Below are 18,833 nucleotides of genomic sequence, written 5' to 3'. Positions count from 1 at the left end.
CACCAGTGGATTTCTGGCAGTGGATTTCCTCAGGACCTGTCTGCTCTGCTCCTGCTGGTTTCGTTTACGGACCAGCTGAATGGTCGATGACAGAGATGAGCTCCAAGTTCACCGTGTTCTTGCCACAGGACCCGAATTCAGGCTGCTGGGAAGCTGAGCTCTAATAAATAACCAAAGGCGAAAGCACGTGGGTGCGTGATCCCGGCGGCTCACCGAGCTCTCAAGGTTACAAACAGCGTAGCTGCTCTGGCCTTGGGTCAGAACTGGGTGCTGGAAGCATCCCGAGGACCGGGAGGCCGTCCAGGCCCCGGGGCGGCACCACACTCACTCTCCTGCTACCTGGCAGTTTCAGGCTCCAACAGCCTCATCTTGCCGGCTTCAAGAACCTACTGACTGGCCGGCCTCATGCCCCGTCTTTCGCCTCTCAAATTCCTCCCCCACAGGCATCCCAGAATGTTCCTCTCAGTGGATTAATCTCATCACGTCTTCCTCATTAAAAGCCTTCTGTGGCTCTCCACTGCTCGCAAAGTGAGACCCACACCTCGGCCTTCGTAAGGCTGCATCCAGATTCAACTTAAATCTTTCCATCCCGGGACCGCCCCGCTGAAGCAAAGTGTAAACGGCTCTCGCTCGTGAGCCTGCACTTTTCCTGCTCCTGGCTCTTTCCTGTCTGAAGCTGACTTTCTTGGTTATCTTTAAATACCACACATCATCATAAACGCTTTATCTGAATTCCTACTTCCTTCATGAATCCCTTCCTATAACACTTATGCCGCATCATTCTCTCTTCTGTAGACCCATCATTATCTTGCACTGCAGCTGTGGAGTTAGGCTTCTGAAGGTGGAAATTTAACTTCAACTTCACGGTAGACCCACAGCCTGTCCCCCTGCACTACCCAGTACAGTGCCTTAGACTTCGAGGTCAAAACAGAAAACACCTGTCGTAGCTAAGGGCACATATGTTGGTCTCTCTAAACACTGACTTACAGTTAAAAAAATACCTTGGATATTTCTTTTATACAGATGAGATGAAATAATGCAATGATCGTTTATAACAAGGTCCTCTAAAAAGTCTACATCTTTGGGCATTTAAATCTGCTTTCATAAATCATAAACACTACTTGCTTTACAAGGCTATTAATAATTTAAGGAACCTATTTTTAAAAAGTCAACTCGGTCAAGGAGAGATTTTTGTTCATTATCCCAAAGTCTAGTTAAATGTTTAATTAAATGTAATAAAATTTTAAAAACTAGTCGTGAAGGCTTATTTAGAAAGATACAATAAAACCCAGTAGACCTGAAAATGGTACAGAGAGGGGTAGATTTTATTTATTAATGTAGTGATTAAAAACATTTAAAAAGAGGAGCAAAAAGCAAAAACTCAGAAAAACAATATACTCAAAGCACTTATAAGGAAATGTTACAGGAACTTTGAATACCATTCCCAGACCACATGCTTCTAAAACAACAAGTATTCACAGTTCCAAATAATCTCAGCCCTTGATATTCAGATAGTCCAGAAGTGCAGAGACGCCCTAAATCTCAGCTTAGAAGGATTTCCAAACTCTCATTTCATCATGATTTGCATTCAGAGGAGGAGCTGCTGCAGAGGAGGAGCAGCCCACGAAACCTTCTGCCTCTTTAGCTGAGGCACAAAGAACAGAGAATGACAGGAAGACACTTTCTCTCCATTTCTCCTTTCCCACACCTTTGCTTTACAGTCAGGAAAAACCCTCAGCAGAAGTACCCAGATTCCCAGAAGAGGGATCTGGTGAACCAGCGAAATGCAGACAAATCAAGACCCTGTGGACCCAGGAAAGGACAGTGGTTTGGTGGTCAGTGTTTACCGGTCACCCTCTGCGTCAGGAAAACAAGGCGGCACGTCTTCTTGTAACGTTCCAGCCAGGGCAGCTCCTGCCGTCCTCCAGGTGCCGCCCTCCAGCTGACGCTGTGATGGTGCCCTGGACAAGCACAGCCCCTCCAGCGCGTCCTGGACTCACTGTGACAGCGCCGTCCACGTGGAAGCACTCGACACTGACCCTCCCATCGAAGCCTCAGTCCCGGGGCTACTCCTGCAGCAGGCTTCTTGAGATCAGTATCCGCATCACTTCGTTGCTGCCTGCAAGAGCGAGAGAGGACGGAGGGGCTTAGGAGCTGCCGGGCCTGAGAGTCAGCGAAGCTCTGACTAGGGGTGTAAAGGGCAACGTCGCTTCTTATCTTGAAAGATGTCAGGAAGGGAGGAAAAAATTTACTTTTCAAAAAACCTCTCCTGAGTGGCAGGGACATATATACGCTACCAAATGTAGAATAGACAGCGAGTGGGAAGCAGCCGCATGGCACAGGAAGATCAGCTGGGTGCTTTGTGACCACCTAGAGGGCTGGGATAGGGAGGCGGGGAGGGAGGGAGACGCAAGAGGGAGGAGATATGGGGACATACGTATACGTATAGCTGATTCACTTTGCTATACAGCAGAAACTAACACACCATTGTAAAGCAATTATACTCCAATAAAGATGTTAAAAAAGAAAAAAACAACAAACCTAACCTCTCCTGATAGTAAAAGTGATTTTATTAGGTAAAAAACAAACAAAATAAAACAGCAGAACATACCATAGTATACATAGTATAATTCTATTTTAAAAAAATATATCTATGGGGGGTGAGATGAATTGGGAGATTGGGACTGACATATACACACTATGTATAAAACAGGTAACTAATGAGAACCTACTGTACAGCACAGGGAACTCTACTCAATGCTCAGTGGTGACCTACATGGGAAGGAAATCCAAAAAAGGGGATAGATATATGCATATGTATAGCTGATTCACTTTGCTGTACAGCAGAAACTATAACACTGTAAAGCAACTATCCTCCAATAAAAATTAACTTTAAAAAATGTATCTATACAAGCACAGAAAAAGGTCCAAAAGAAGATATTTTTTGGTCTTAAATATAAAAGGAGCCCAAAGTATTAGTTCTGATGTCAAAACATGAATGATCTTTCTTCTTTTTAAACTTTTCCTATATTTTGTATGTCTTCAACAATAAATATACCAACATCATTGGTAATCAAAAAACTGAATTTTAAGAGAACAAAAACATTTTCCCCGGAAGAAGGGGGCGTCAGTTGCTTGCTTCATTTTCCCACTCTTTTTAACGCAGAAAGAGATATTAACCACCACGAGGCACATCTCGAATAAAATAAAAGCTGAAATTTCCTATCTATCCAATAACGAAGTCTGGGGTGAAACAAATGACAAAGACCGGTGCGCACATTTTCCTGCAAGTGGATGATGCTGTGGCCTGAGATAAGCATATCTGGCGTTTCTCAGTTATTCTAACGGGGTTGAAAGACAGAGTCAGAATGAAGGGAAGTCTCCTGCACTCACCAAGGCTGGAAAGCAACAGCTACGTACAACTGGAGCCACAGAAGGAATGAAGCCACGGGGTTTGGCCTGTGCACTAGCAACCGTGCTCATAAACACGCTTTAGGGACAAGGTTTGCAGCAGAAAGCGGGTACTGAAGCCTGTGACTTGGACGTGACACCCCGTGGTGGCTCCCAGTGTGGCTCCCAGACAGGCAGGAGAAACCACCTCACTGAACCCTCGTTAGAGATGCAGATCTCCGGGCCCACTCACGACCCATGGAGTCAGAAGCTCTGCGCTCACAAACCCTCCCGGTGGTCCTGATGCTGGCTGGGTCTGAGAAGGATGCTTCAGAAGCCACAGGGAGGCTGGTGCTTCCTTCACGTTCCTTCACTCAAAGTCACTTCCACAAGCCTTTGCCTCACCTGCTGCCTTTGCTACAATGTAACAACCTCAGCTACCTACTGGCTAAACAACAGTCATGTAATTTCAAGACTTCCAAACCAGCGTGGAGTGGAGAAGGCCGTGCAGAGCCCGAAGCCAGCAGTTTACCCATCTCCTGCCCGTGGGCCTGTGATCAGCAAGAAGATGCCCATGTGTGACAACTAATTTACTGAAAGCTCCACTAGCAACACGGATGATCATGACCAGTGTGTAGAGGCTGGAGATCAAACTAGCCCACATCTGCCCTGGAAGTTACTGTGGAGAAGTCCTGGGATCCCTGAGAACCAAGTATCTTACAACAGTGAAGAACAGCCCCTGCTGCAATTTTCAAAATGCTTTCTCGGATGTTATCTTCGTTTGCGCTGTCTCTATAAACGACAGAGGCAAAGAGCAGGAGGGGGGTGACTTGGTGACTTCCGCGGGGACAGAGCAGGGCCTCCTGGCCCCCAGGCCAGGTCAGCACGGCACAGCAGGCCCCTCCAGAGGGGGCCAGGAGCAAGGACGGAGGAGGGGGACAGACAGCAGGGGTGACGGCTCCGAAGGGACAGAACCACCTTGGCCACTCTCACCTTCGAGGATCTGATGGACCCTGGAGTCCCGCATGTACTGCTGGACCGCGCAGTCCTTCAGGTAGCCGTAGCCCCCGTGCATCTGCAGGGCCTGGTTGCAGATCTGCAGGGACACAGGGATTAGATACCCCGGATCCTGGGAAGGCTCTGGAACAGGGGCTCCTCTCTCCGCCCCAGCCTTGATCTGGCCGCCTGCCCTGAGCCAACGCGAGGAAGGTAAAGGTGCCAGCCAGGCCAGACGGGCTCCGGTTCCGTGTGCACGGGGACAGCGAGGGAAGTCTGCCTCCTGAGCGAGTCACTCCCCACCCACGAGGGACTCAGAGGCCTCTGCCCTTCTCACCCGCTGTCTGCAGGGAGAGGCTGCCTGCCCCACACCAGGGGGAGTTCTGGCAAGCGGCAGATGCAGCCTCACTGTGGAAATGGCTCTGCCCCTGACATTTAAACACGGCACAGCGCTGCGGTCTGACCCTTCTTCCAAAGGCAGCATCTCGCCCAGCGCACAGCCAAGTGGCAGAGACAAAACATGATGTGCAGCGGCGTGGAGCAGGCGCAGTGCCGGCCCAGAGCGCCCAGGTGGGCCTCTCCTGAGTGACTGGTGCCTTACGCAGCGTTCCAGGAGCGGACGGATGGCCCGCCACAGGCCGGCCACCCGGGAGAGGCAGAGCGCGTCTCCACTCACCGCAAAGCACTCGTCTGTAGCGAAGAGCTTGGCCATGGAGCACAGGGCCACCGCATCCTCCCGTTCCTCCTGTAGAGCCACGGCTGCGTTGCGGATCATCAGCCGTGAGGCCACCAGCCTGGCCACCATATCTGCCAGTTTGAACTGCAGGTACTGCAGTGAGAGGAGAGAAGAGAAGCAGACACACAGACAGGCTCAGAGAGCCGCCTCCAACCGTGGGCCGCTGCTAAGGGCCCCAGGCTCCACGAAGAACGCGCCTCGCAAGCCCTAAGTCCACGGCATGCCCTGCACTTCGGAATCTCTCGCGTCCTTAGGAAGACGCTCCCTCTGTCTGTGTCCCTTCCGCCTACAGCCAGCCAAACGCCCACAGCTCTGCCCAGCATGCCCTGGGGCCCCGCGCCCCTGCACACCTCACGAAGGGTGGGCTGGGACCCAGCGTGGGCAGGGCCAGGAGGCAGTGGACGTGGTGCCCGAGACCCCTGCCCCGGCAGCAGCAACACAGGTCATAGCAACAAGCCAGACACAGCAGGGCGCCCGCGACCCCCCAGCTCCAGCAGCCCCCCGCGCCCCCCCCACCCCCCGCCTGCTGTGGCGGCAGTGCCCGTGACCCAGGCAACCCCGGATGTGGCAGAGGGGCCCACCATCCGGCGCCCCTTGAGGCGCCGTCAGCCACAGGCACAGCCCTGGGCACGGCAAGCACCAGCACGCCCAGTGCAGTGCCTCTGGCGGCGGCGGCGGCACAGGCGAGAGAAACCAAAGCCCACACTGCAGCGCCACCTGCTGGAAACCAAAGGAAAGTTAGAATCGAGTAAAAAAAGCTCTACCCAAGAAGGTACTGGCTACTTCAAATGGGCCAGCAGAGGAACAACTCACCAAGCGCCATGCAGAGCACGGTAGCGCATGGGGCCACAGAAAGACGACACTTCTCCAGAAACCAGACTTAAAATCATGGAATACTGGGACCTAACTGACGGAGAATTCAGAACAGCTGCACGAGGACACTCGATGAGCTATGAGAAAAGTCGGACGGGCAGTTCCATGAGCTCAGGAATAAAACCAATGAACAGAAGGAACACTTTACCAAGGAGACTGAAACCCTAAGAAAGAATGAAACCAAAATCCTGGAGCTGAAGAACGCAATGAATGAGATGGAAAATGCATTAGAAAGCTATGGGGATAGAGCCGACCACAGGAAGAGAGAATGAGTGAGCCCCAAGACGGAAATCTAGAAATGATTCAGGTAGGAGAGGAGAGAGAGCTAAGATTAAAAACAGGAAATCCTACGAGAGCTATCCCACTCCATCAGGAAGAGCAACCGAAAGATAGTGGGCATCCCAGAAGGAAAAGACAGGGGAAGGGAGCACAGAGCTTGTTTACAGAAGAAAGAGCTGAGGGCTTCCCTGGCGGCACAGTGGTTAAGAATCTGCCTGCGAATGCAGGGGACACGGGTTCCAGCCCTGGTCCGGGAAGAACCCACATGCCGCGGAGCAACTAAGCCCGTGCGCCACAGCTACTGAGCCCACGTGCCACAACTACTGAAGCCCGCGCACCTAGAGCCTGTGCTCCGCCACAAGAGAAGCCACCGCAATGAGAAGCCCGCACACCGCAAGGAAGAGTAGCCCCCGCTCACTGCAACTAGAGAAAAGCCCACGGGCAGCGACAAAGACCCAACGCAGCCAAAAATAAAATAAAATAAAATAAAAAAAGAAGTAAAAGCTGAGAACGTCCCAAACCTGGGGAAGGAACTGGATACACAAGTCCATGAAATTAAGAGAACACCTAATTATCTCAACGCAAAAAGATCTTCTCCAAGACACATAATATTAAAACTGTCCAAAGTCAATGACAAAGAAAGAATTTTAAAGGCAGTCAGAAAAAAGGACAATAACCTACAAAGGAACCCCATTAGGCTAAGAGCCGAACAGAACTACCTTACAATCCAGCTGTTCCACTTACGGTATTTTTCCAAAGAATATGAAAACACTAATTCAAAAAGATACACGCACCCCTATGTTCACTGCAGCACTATTTACAACAGCCAAGATATGGAAGCAACCTAAGTGCCCATCAGTAGATAAATGGACAAAGAAGATGGGGTAGACGCATACAATGGAATACTACTCAGCCATAAAAAAGAATGGAACCCTGCCATTTGCAACAACATGGATGGGCCTTGAGGGCATCGTGCGAAGTGAAGTCAGTCAGACAGAGAAAGACAAGCACCGTATGATCTCACTCACACAAAGAGTCTAAAAAACACACAATAAACGAATGCACAAAACAAAACCAAACCACAGAGGACAGACTGGTGGTTACCAGAGAAGAAGGGGGTGGGGGGAGGGTGAAACGGGTAAAGGAGATCAACTGTATGGTGACTGATGGAAATCAGACTTTCAGTGGTGAGCTCAACTGTAGTGTATATAGAAATCAAATTATAATGTACACATGTAACATATAATGTTATAAACCAGCATTACCTCAATAAAGAAAAAAGAAAAACTGGAACACAAGCAAAAGAAAAAAGAGATAAATCATCTAATCCCACCCCCCTGAAATAATTACTTTTTGCATTTTTCAGACGTATCCCTGAAAATGTTTTATTAATATTTATACAGGGACTTCCCTGGCGGTCCGGTGGTTAAGACTTCACCTTTCAATTCAGGGGCTGTGGGTTCAATCCCCAGTCAGGGAGCTAAGATCCCACCTGCCTCGCTGCCAAAAAAAACAAAACATAAAACAGAAGCAATATTGTAACAATTCAATAAAGACTTAAGAAAAAAAAAAAAAGGTCCACATCAAAAAAAAAAATCTTTTAAAAGAAATTTAGGGCTTCCCTGGTGGCGCAGTGGTTAAGAATCCGCCTGCCAATGCAGGGGACACGGGTTCGAGCCCTGGTCCGGGAAGATCCCACATGCTGCGGAGCAACTAAGCCCATGCGCCACAACTACTGAGCCTGCGCTCTAGAGCCCGCGAGCCACAACTACCGAAGCCCATGCACCTAGAGCCCGTGCTCCTCAACAAGAGAAGCCACCGCGATGAGAAGCCCCCGCTTGCCGCAACTACAGAAAGCTGTGCACAGCAATGAAAAACAAAAGCAGCCAAAGACAGACAAATAAATTTTAAAAAAACTTATACATATTCATGTATTCTGTAAACAAAGCAGAAGCATACTCCTCTAAAATGTCGTGCTTTTTCTCGCCAGTCAATTTTTCACGAATCTTTTCACGACTATAAGTAAAAATTATTAAACAATTATTGACAGAAATAGAGCACAAGCTCTGGCTGAAATGGGGGCAGAACCCACAAGAGACATCAGGACCCCCCAGTTGTAGAGAATGTTCTAGAGACAAGAGCAAATGCTGGGACACCGGGGAAGTTACCTGGTTACTGGCCAAGGGCTCTCCAAACTGCTTCCGGACCTTGAGGTGGTCTCGGGTGAGGATGACCGAAGCGTAAGCAGCGCCCAGAGAGCAGGACGCTAGGAAGGACGGTACCAACACGTCAAGTGAGCCAGGGGAGCGTGCTGCCCGCCCGCCGCTCCTGCCCCCTGGGGTCCTCACCGACATTGATCCTCCCCCCGTTCAGGCCTCTCATGGCAATGAGGAAGCCCTGGCCCTCGTCCCCGATCCTGTTGGCCACGGGGACAGCACAGTCTTCAAAGATCACCGCTCGCGTCGGCTGTGAGTTCCACCCCACCTGGCAAAAATCAGGGGCTGTGTGGCTGCCCAGAAGTTGACCGCTCAGGGCAGCGTCCTGTCCACCAGGCTCTCCTATCCCTGGACTTAGTCCCTCGAGAACTTCAATGAGGAAAAACAGAAAGGTCACACAAGTATCTGTCGACTCAGGTTTTTCTCTTTCAGCTCAACATCTTAAACACGTCAAGAGCATCTACTTTCTAGTGCCCACTCCACCAGACCAACCTGTCCCCCAACATTTCTCACGGCGTTCTTCAGGGTCGGGCAGAACGCTCCTCCTTTGTGGCACCTCCATGAGTATATTCTTTTATAAAAAACACTGACAGTATAAGGATTACTCGGGGTATGTGTCCTTTTATAAGGGCAGCACAAGGACAATAATGACCAGCAGCCACCCTTGTCCTTTGAAGAGCTCGGCGTTTCTGCACGTGGTGCTGTAACAGCCACCACGTCGGCCATCGGCTGCACAGACCCAGCGAGGCACGGGCACCGGCGCGTGGGAGCCCATCACACACACCTTCTCCCAGCCTGGCTGCCGGTGACGTCACCCTGGCGACATCATCCTGGTGACATCACCCCAGAAGCCAGAAATCGGTCCGGGGAGAGTATTTCCACCACAGAAAACGGCACACACTGCACGTGAGGGGCTTCTTGGCGTCTGCTTTTCCCAGGGAGCTGAGGCTCAGTGAGGCAGATCCTGAAGAGCACAAGACCAGACAAAGCCCCCGGGTCCCCGACGGCGGAGAGCCCCACTGCCGTCATTCAGGGCTCCCTGCTGCGGGAAGAGGTGCTCCATCCACAGCCTTTTACTTAAGGTTTTTCTTCCAACGTGGGCTCAGCCCTTCTCTTCTGTCCGTCACGCTGTACCCTCAAGTCCACTCAAACTGTTCTGCGAACTGTGCGGCTGGGCGTTTTAAACCAACTTTTGCTTCTCCTGCTCCCTCCCCGGGAACACTCCCCATCCCCAGCCTCCGTCAAAGTCCAGCTTCACTGGAACCTCCTGAGGCCCTTCCGGTCGCCTAAGCCAGAAGTGACCTCGTTGTCTTTCAGGCCCCCAAGTCTGAAACCTTCCCGCACTGGCCTGTGTGGTCTCCCTGGAACTTACCTCCCATCCAGAACATACACACCTGGAACGGGGCAGACGGGCAGACCTTAACAACAGCCGATCGTACGAGAACCACATACAAACAGCTGCTACCTCCTAGCCCCTTCCTGTGAAAACGTCTCCCTCCTCCCCTGGGCAGAGAACCCTGCTCCTCACCCCCCAGAGCCCCTGGGAAGCTGCAGCCAGAAAGAAGACCCTCCTCCCTGCCCCTCCGGCAGCCCCGCCTGCCTGGGACCAGGGGAACCCTGTCCCATCGGTCTGTCTTTCCTTCCACAGACTGCCTTCCCACCGCCACCCCTCCTACGGGAAAATGCATTCTTCTGTATGAAACCTTTTAACAATTAAATCCAAGATAAAGCAATTCCTCACACCACTTTCCTATAAAGCCAGTGCAAAACTGGTTGTTTAAAGCTCTCAGCTACAAAACGTGCTCAGTACACCAAGTCAAAGCATGTGCTTGCAGGAAAGACGGCCATGGGCTGGAGAGAAAGACCGGCTGCTCAGGCCACCACGGCAGCTAAATCAGCCACGGCGATCAGCGGGTGACCCTGCACCCGGCCTGCACGGCCCTGCCTGCCTCTCCAGCTTCATCTCACACCGCTCCCTTTGCTCACGACCCCCGGCCACACGGAGAGGCTGTGGCTTCTCCAAACAGGCTCATCCTGTCCCCCCGCGGGCCCTCTGTCCCACTGCCGTCTCTGCCCAGAACCCTCCCCACGGCCAGCCCCGGTCACACTGCAGACCTCATCTCAAAGGACACCTCATCTTCAGAGAGTCATCTGTCCCCACCCTGGGCAGCTCTCCTCCGTCCCCGTTGCAGCCTCCTGCCCGCCTTCCTCCCACGCCCTGAGCGCTGACGGAAGGCACCGCGTTTGTTCCTGTGCCCGCTCTCCGCCCTGCTGCTAACAGGCCAGTTCTACAGGGCAGGGCACGTCTGGGCGGCCCCTGCTCCGTCCCGCCACTCGGTACAATGGACCCCTGCTAGCTGCTCAATGAATGAGACGCCCTTCCAAATTCCCCACACATTACAGGACACGTAAAGCAAGACGAATAATTAAGAAGAAAACAAGCAAAAAGTGATATGATACATATGCTTAAAAGCGAGAGGAGACAGAAAAGCAAAGGGAAAGAGACACTTTTTGTTTATGGAATTTATTTACAGTTATGCTCCAGGCCCTAACCTTGCCAGCTTCGGTATGCTATCAACCGATACCAGAAACGTTGATGTGTTGAAATAATCATCGCTATCTTTATAAGCACAAACACCAGAATCAGTACAACTTGGTCCTGTAAAATTATGTCAGGCTCCATGTCAGTCTGTCTTATAATCCCAAACAGACATTCCTGGGATTAAGAAGCCTTAGAGCTACCCGTCTCATACACCACGTGTACACAGCTTACACAGCTTATAAAGGTAAGACGACGTCTTATAATCCCAGACAAGCTGTGGTGATTCTTGTACCCCCAGGAGCGAGTGTGAGGCTTTGCACAGCCAGTGTCTAGCAGGTCCTGCCTTCCTGTACAAGAGAAGGGGCACTGAGCCTCTGAACTCCTAGCAGCTACAGGGATCAGGAAGGTCATGAAGGGACAGACGGGGAACCGGGGAGCCAGGAGAGGTGGTAGATTAGGGGCCATTTCATTCCTGACTTCCCTCCAGAAGCCCCAACGCTAACAGTGCCTGCTGGAGGCGGAGGCCGGTCACCCGGCCTGGCCCACCTGACCAGATCCCACCCTCGTCACCAACGACAGTGACATCACCACAGGCCTACTGCTCATGGCCTGGCTACTGCTTAACCCTAAAGACGTCTTCTTGAAGCCTATGGAAACACCCTTCCTCTTACATTACTGAAAGACCCACAGTCGCTTCCACTGAGTTTTACTGTATTTTTATTTGGAGAAGAAAAGTGGCCCGTATGCTTTTCATTCCTGAGACCTTTAATTTTCTGTAAGCATTTCCTCCTGGGGGAACAAGAGGGCATCAAGATAAGAAGGTAGATAAGAAATACAGGCCAAAAGTGGCTACAGGAGAGATGACAGAGAAATCCCTCCCCTTGATGAACTTACTGGCAAATGCTGCCACTTCACCAGCGGCCCAGCGCACTCTAACAACACCCTATCCCACCTGATACACTGTTGAAACCCTAAGTGAAGCAACAGCCTCCAAGGCCAGTGAGCCGGTGTGGAACCCGTTTCCCGAAACAGAGCAGAGGCTGGCCTGGCAGAAGCTCAGAAGAGGCTCACGACCTGCCTCTCCCTGTCCAACTGCACTCACCTTTCTCTCCTTCTTGCCAAAGCTGAGGCCAGGGGTCCCCTTCTCGACAACTATGCACGAGATGCCTTTGGGGCCTGGTCCCCCTGTCCGGCACATGACCACATAGATGTCTGCCTCACCTCCACCGCTGATGAAGGCCTGCGGGGTTGGAGAGGGGAAACACTGCAGTGCCCCGACGATGGGACAGGGAGAGATACGGTGGCACAGAGAAACTAAGGAGGGTTACAAAGAGCCTGCACCGAGGCTGCAAGAAGGACAGACACAGTGAACGGAACTAAGCGGACTGAGACCAGAAGAGAAACAGGTGACAGTGAACGCGGGGAAGTCGGCCTGAGGTTCCCTCCCACACGCACCACCCCCAGGAACGTTCACTCGCGGACCTGGGGTCCAGGCTGTGGAGGCGGGAGGGGGACAGCCTCCGAGCTGCCCAGGAGGACCGAGGACGGCGCGCTTGTACCTTGGAGCCACTGAGCACGTAGTGATCTCCTCGTCGCTTGGCAGAGGTCAGGAGGGAGGCGGCATCACTCCCGCTGCCTATGGCGGGGACAGGAGGGAAGCGGAGAGGTGGGAGAGAGCTTGGGAAGGTAAGGGAGCCCGGCAAGGCTCCACCTGAGAAATCTTCCCTTACAAAAACCCTCAGAGTTTGATACTTTAAAATCCACACGGCCGAGAAGCTCTCTATACTTGTGAAAACTGCATAGGGCAACCAGACCCTTTTCCATCTCCCATCACACTAGCCTGCAGGGAGCCTCCTACGAGGGGGTTCCGGCCTGCAGCCTGGGAAGACTCTGCCCTAGAGAGCTCTTAGCCTTGTGACAGCAGGTCACGGCCATCAGGTGCTCTTGGTCAACAACGGCTCCGCGTGCCGGGGGCTGAGAAGGCACACCCCGCGACTTCCCACGAGCCGCACCCCCTGCCGCACCTCCTCGGCAGCGTGGCAAACCCACCTGGCTCAGTGAGGCAGTAGGAAGCAAACTTCTCCATGGTACAGAGCGGAGGGCAAAACCTGTGCCTCTGCTCCTCACTTCCAAAGGTATCGATCATCCAGGCACACATGCTGACAGGTGCACCAAGAAGAGACATTGACAGAGGTACAGGTGGAAAAGAAAAGGGAATTTGAGGGGGGCGGGGAATGGGGAAAGAGAACAAAGGCAGCAAAGTAGAGTTAAGCAGAACAGAGTGGGAAGGGAAAAGTCACAATTGAGAAGATTCATCTTTAAAGCAAAGGCCTGGATTAACACATATTCCTGGAGCACATACTACCCAGACGCACCCAGAGCCGAGGTATTTCTCACCTGGGTGCTGTTCATACTATTTCTAGCTAGGTTAACTGAGCTCCCTAAAAATCAAGGAGTCGTATGTCCTGTCCCAAATTAGTGGAGGCTTCATCTTTGGGTTGAGGAAAAGGGAGCAGGTCCCAACCACTCTACTGGAGAAGTCTGTTTGGTACCAGGTCAATCTGGAATTTGGGAGAAGGCCAGCATTCTCTAAGCAACATACAAGGTGACAGATTCAAGTCCAACAGGGAGCAGCAGACCCAAGTGTGCACTTTTAACTGCCTAGTCCTTCAAGGACAGCCAACCTGCAAAGCGAAACCTTTTCCCCGTTTACATAAAATTCCCCAGTCATCCCGCACGAGCACGTCACTGTGCTTCCCAATCTCGGCCGCTCACTTGTGGATGCTTATGTAGGCCGTGGTGCTGGTACAGCCTGTGGCCAAGGCTTCAAAGATGACAGAGGTGTCGAGCCGTGACAGTCCAGACCCTCCTACATCTGTTCGTACGTAAATCCCCCCGAAGCCCAGCTGGGCTGCCTTCCGCATCACGTCCACTGGGAACAGCTCCTGCGTACAAAGAGAGCAGGGTCACGAGTAAGTGATTCACAGATGGCCTTTGCTTTAGAGGGCACAAGGAAGGGTCAAGATGTTTGCACTCGGGAGAGGGTAGGGAGTCTCTGAACTCAACATGCCTTTTGTCATCTATATAGTGGAACCAGTGAAAATGCATTCTATAAGGACTGGTTTCTGCCACCAAAGTTTCTTTTTATTATCAATAGCATAGCCTTGGTTTAAGAGTGCCCAAATCTTTGCACAATTAAAAAAAAATGATATCTACAGGATGCGGAAGATGCTTTCCAGGAAAGGAATCACACCACTCCTGGAACTTGCACTCGCTGTGAGAGTTTTAAGTGGAGAATAAATACCGAACAATCTGGATCATGAGGAGGAGATAAAGGTCACTGCATGAGGCATCTGTGGGAACATCCAGCACGAGGAAAACCCGCACCTTCTGGTCCCACTCTGCCATGTTTGGCGCCATCTCCCGGGCAGCAAAGTTGAAGGCCACTTTCTGGAACTCTTTCTGCTCTTCGTTTAGTCCCGTAGAAGCTGTGGGCAAGGCGGCATTTACTCAGAAGCAGGACAGGGGTCAGGGAAGCGTACTGCAAACAAGAGGCACCATGAAGCGCAGGCCGGCGGTGGACCTACGAGAGCGTTCGCACAAAGCACGCCACCTCTAGCACCCACCGTTAATCAGTGTCTTGATACAGCATCACCTGCCTCCTTCCTTCTTTACTCCCAAATAGACTGGCTGACTTCATTCACCTTGTTATTCTTTCAGTACTCATCTTTATCTCTTCCTCCTCCCGAATCCACATTAAAGGAATAATAAACACACATTGATGCTCAAATTAGGATGAACATTTTCTTCCTTCAGGATGTCCTGCATTTTCTGTATTGGAATCTGTGCGTGTTTGTCTACCAGCTACAACATATTCATTTTAAAAGATCAGTCAGGAAAGGAAGATACGTGTACTTTGGCTTACCTTCCAAATTAAGGAAAAGATCCTGCAACAAAGCTGTGCATTTGACAGTCACTGAAAACAATGATAACGAGTCTTCCCGTGTTGAAAACACGGCTAAGGCCTTCCTAAGTCCGTCTTCCCCTAATGGATTCAGAATTTTTAGAATATTTTCTTTCCTAACTGTCAATGCCGTGACTTTGGGTAACTCCTTCACTTCCAGGTCTAAGCTACTTAAAAGCTAAGGAAATGAACTGACTGAGCGATACCAAGAGACAGGTAGTGGAGCTTCATCAGGACAAGCTTCTCTAGAACCTTCAACATTTTGTAAAAGACTATACTATTCCAGTATTTCATCAGAGGTGATACTCTTTAGAAGAAAGATATCTGCATCAGCCTACGTGAAATAGTGACCACTCAATTCACAGTGTCATTACTTGACAACTTTTCTTTAAATAGCCAGTTCCCCAAACGACACGAACATTATTTATTTTCTATGGTTTTTTTCAAACACTGTGCAGAATGAGATAGGACTCAACTGGAAAGCAGAGCGACAGGCCACCTAGCTGGTCATGTGGGCCTGAAATATTTTTCCCGTTTTGCAAGGTGATAAGACTTTCAGCTAGAGACAGGCCAGAAGCTAAAAGGGAAGAACCTAAGCAAAGCTCCTGTGAAAAGCCACAACCTTTTGGGGACCGTGCAGATAATCTAGAAAAGAAAGGACCATGAATCCTGGGAGCCACCATGCAGAAGGGTCAGCAACCTGCACAGGGCGACAGACTTAACGCTGCTCACAGTATCTTTCTTTTGTTTTCGTAGGACTGCCGTTTTGAAAGGACTGCCTGCCTCACGTGTGCCAGGAAGAGATAACGGAGTGTCTGCTGCAGCTGGAGGCACAGTGGTGGCTGAGAAAACATCAGGGGAAGAGGAAGTGCTGGGCTCTGCACTGCTTTCAGCCTTTTGGTCCTGGGGTGATGCTAAAGGGCACCAGAGGTGGGGAGGAGCACCCGACCACAACTTCCTTCAGTGCCCGGCTGTCCTGCGCGGCCCTCCCCACAGAGAACACGGGCAGGCGGCAGCATGTGTCTCTGGGGTAGACCTGGGCCTCCGGAGTCGCTGCTGCGTGAAGCAGGACAAAGCTGTCTGTCTGTAGCAGCACCCTCACCAAAATGGGAAACTCAGAAGTGAAGAGGTGTGAGGATTAGTGATGACGCTACCTTGAGAACTCCAAAGCAGAAAACCACGTGGGGTGTTGCTCTCGGAAATGCGCTTAGGGATAAACAATTCATGGTTGCTTGCCTGAGAGTCAGGTCATTTTGTATTCACAAAAGAATACTGACCGTCTACCATGGAGCAGTGCCGGGGTGTCAAAGATGAAAATGGTCCATTCACCCAAAGGATGACATAAGTGGTGAGAAAGAAAACATCTGGCTGTACACGGGCTACAAAACTTCCATCCTAGCAAGAGCTCAATACGTGTCTACAAATATTATTATTAGTATTTGACAGAGTAAAACAAGTAGTTCAGAGTATAAAAGGTCTAAGAAGTAGATCTGAACTGCATACAAAATAAATCAGAGGGAATGGGTGTACACAAATCAGATGTACAGGCACACCTTGTTTCACTGCCCTTCATTTCTCTCTGCAGAATCTGTGTTTTTTACAAACTGAAGGTCTGTAGCAACCCTGTGTTGTCAAATGATGGTTAGCCTTTTTTAGCAATGAAGTATTTTAAAATTAAGGTATGGACATTGTTTTCTTAGACACGATGCTGCTGCACACTTCATAGACTACAGTGCAGTGTAAACATAGCTTTTACAAGTACCGGGAAAACAACAAAGTCGTTATTGCAGTATCTGCTTCATTACAGTGGTATGGAACCAAACCTGCAGTATCTCTGAGGTGCACCTGTATAAATACAACATAATTACATATTTATTTAAGATAGATAATAATCAATTCTAGATAATGGAATGCTAACAAAAGGAGAACACTGCTTGGAGAAAAAAAGTGGAAAAGGCAAGTTAAAAAGTAAATTAGGGCTTCCCTGGTGGCACAGTGGGTGAGAGTCCGCCTGCCGATGCAAGGGACACGGGTTTGTGCCCCGGTCCGGGAAGATCCCACATGCTGCGGAGTGGCTGGGCCTGTGAGCCGTGGCCGTTGAGCCTGAGCGTCCGGAGCCTGTGCTCCGCAGCGGGAGAGGCCACAGCAGTGAGAGGCTCACGTATCGCCAAAAAAAAAAAAAAAAAAAAAAAAAAAAAAAAGTAAATTATACACAGGAAAGCATGGTTACTGAGTAAAAATACCTAAGTTCTCAGAAAACATGCACTGAAAAACAAAACAAGACGAAAACCAGGAACTTCCCTGGTAGTGCAGTGGTTAAGAATCCGCCTGCCAATGCAGGGGACACGGGTTCAAGCCTTGGTCCAGGAAGATTCCACATGCCGCGGAGCAACTAAGCCTGTATGCTACAACTACTGAGACTGGGCTCTAGAGCCCGCGAGCCACAACTACTGAGACTGCTGTGCCACAACTACTGAAGCCCGCATGCCTAGAGCCCATGCTCCACAACAAGAAGTCACCGCAATGAGAAGCCCGCGCACCACAATGAAGAGTAGCCCTGCTCGCTGCAACTAGAGAAAGCCCACGTGCAGCAACGAAGACCCAACGCAGCCAAAAATAAATAAATTTATTTTTTTAAAAAAAAGAATCTTTGAATGCATCCAAAGGCCAAACCTAGCCAGAGACTCAACAGTTCTGAGAATGCTGGTGCTCAAGGAATGCTTGCGAAGCTGAAGCAAATCACAATGAGGGAGCACTGGACAAGGAACCAGGCGTTCAAGATCTGGGTCTGCAACTATTAATTATACAATTCTCAGGAAGTCAGGCCTCCAGACTCCTCCCTCAGCCTCAGATGCCCCGTTGTAAAACCAGGGGGCTGCACTAGACACGAAGCAAGTTTCCTGGGGGCTGCACTAGACACGAAGCAAGTTTCCTTATCTGTAAAATGATATATCAGATATAATGAAAATCATAACGCTCTTAAAAATTACTTTTCACATTAAAATATGCCATGAATCAATGAGAAACATTTGTTGATCACTTCCATTAACTTGATATTCTAACATGCAGAAGGATACACTGAAAGGCCAGTTTCCTTTCATTTTACGAATTAAAAGAGGATTAAAAAGCACCTTCAACACTGGTTGAAGTTACACCACTAGCCACCGGAAATATTTATATTTAACCAATTTGCTGCCAATCAACAAAGGTGACCTTGCTTACCGAATTCTAAGTGCTAGGATAGGGTGGCACCCCGTGAAGGTGTTTTAGGACATTCCGAAGAAAACTGTCCTATACCTTGGCGTCCTTTACAGTTCTGGATGTCGAGCTAAGGCCCTCAGAAGCTACTCCGCTGTTTTCAGAAGTGTCATTTATTAAAAATTTTAAAAAAGAAAGACTTCAAAAGAAAAAAGTGGTTAGACGCCCGACAACGTCACCAAGTGTCTGGTTACCCCCTAGGCGGTCTAGGTCCCCCTCACTCCATTACTGGCATTGAAATTATTTGCCTGGTGCCAGGAGACACTCAGATCTGTAAGCTCTGGTAGTTTCCCATTTGCAACAGGTTATTTTTCGGCAGAAATTTCAACAGTTGAAGTGTTTTGTGGTTATAGGTGGTGTTCTATAATTTATATATGGGAGCAAACCTTGTATCACCGGAGATTTTGTTCACCAATCACAACCAGCCCCGGGCTTTTCACATTCTTACTGCCTTTAGAACCGATGGTTGTGATTTTAAAAAACAAAGTCACGAGCTTCCGCGGCGGAGCCCTTCGTTATCCGAAAGCAGACGGGTAACGACGTAGCTCCGAATTGTGAGAGGAAAGGTCACAAGGGCGG

At 50.2% G+C, this 18,833-nt stretch overlaps 1 protein-coding gene across 2 annotated transcripts in view; it reads right to left on the bottom strand.

Annotated features, from left to right (window-relative positions):
• Positions 1-1,302: 1,302 nt before the first annotated feature.
• ACAD8 (acyl-CoA dehydrogenase family member 8) overlaps positions 1,303-18,833 on the bottom strand; it is an 18,016-nt gene continuing 485 nt past the window's right edge. Inside the window, exons 2-11 of one of the 2 annotated variants that reach the window (XM_059070640.2) lie at positions 14,420-14,520; positions 13,808-13,977; positions 13,082-13,191; positions 12,592-12,668; positions 12,135-12,272; positions 8,623-8,758; positions 8,443-8,540; positions 5,063-5,215; positions 4,384-4,486; positions 1,303-2,119 (exon numbers count right to left, since the gene is read on the bottom strand). In XM_059070640.2, the coding sequence (XP_058926623.1) occupies positions 2,067-2,119; positions 4,384-4,486; positions 5,063-5,215; positions 8,443-8,540; positions 8,623-8,758; positions 12,135-12,272; positions 12,592-12,668; positions 13,082-13,191; positions 13,808-13,977; positions 14,420-14,520 (1,139 nt within the window). In that variant the 3' untranslated portion in view covers positions 1,303-2,066. The remainder of the gene's footprint in view (positions 2,120-4,383; positions 4,487-5,062; positions 5,216-8,442; positions 8,541-8,622; positions 8,759-12,134; positions 12,273-12,591; positions 12,669-13,081; positions 13,192-13,807; positions 13,978-14,419; positions 14,521-18,833) is intronic. The other variant, XM_067039360.1, reaches the window with a different exon arrangement.

This window comes from Kogia breviceps, chromosome 7 (assembly GCF_026419965.1).
Source record: "Kogia breviceps isolate mKogBre1 chromosome 7, mKogBre1 haplotype 1, whole genome shotgun sequence".
NCBI classification, from domain to species: domain Eukaryota; kingdom Metazoa; phylum Chordata; class Mammalia; order Artiodactyla; family Physeteridae; genus Kogia; species Kogia breviceps.
This window is presented reverse-complemented; position numbering and strand designations above follow the sequence as displayed.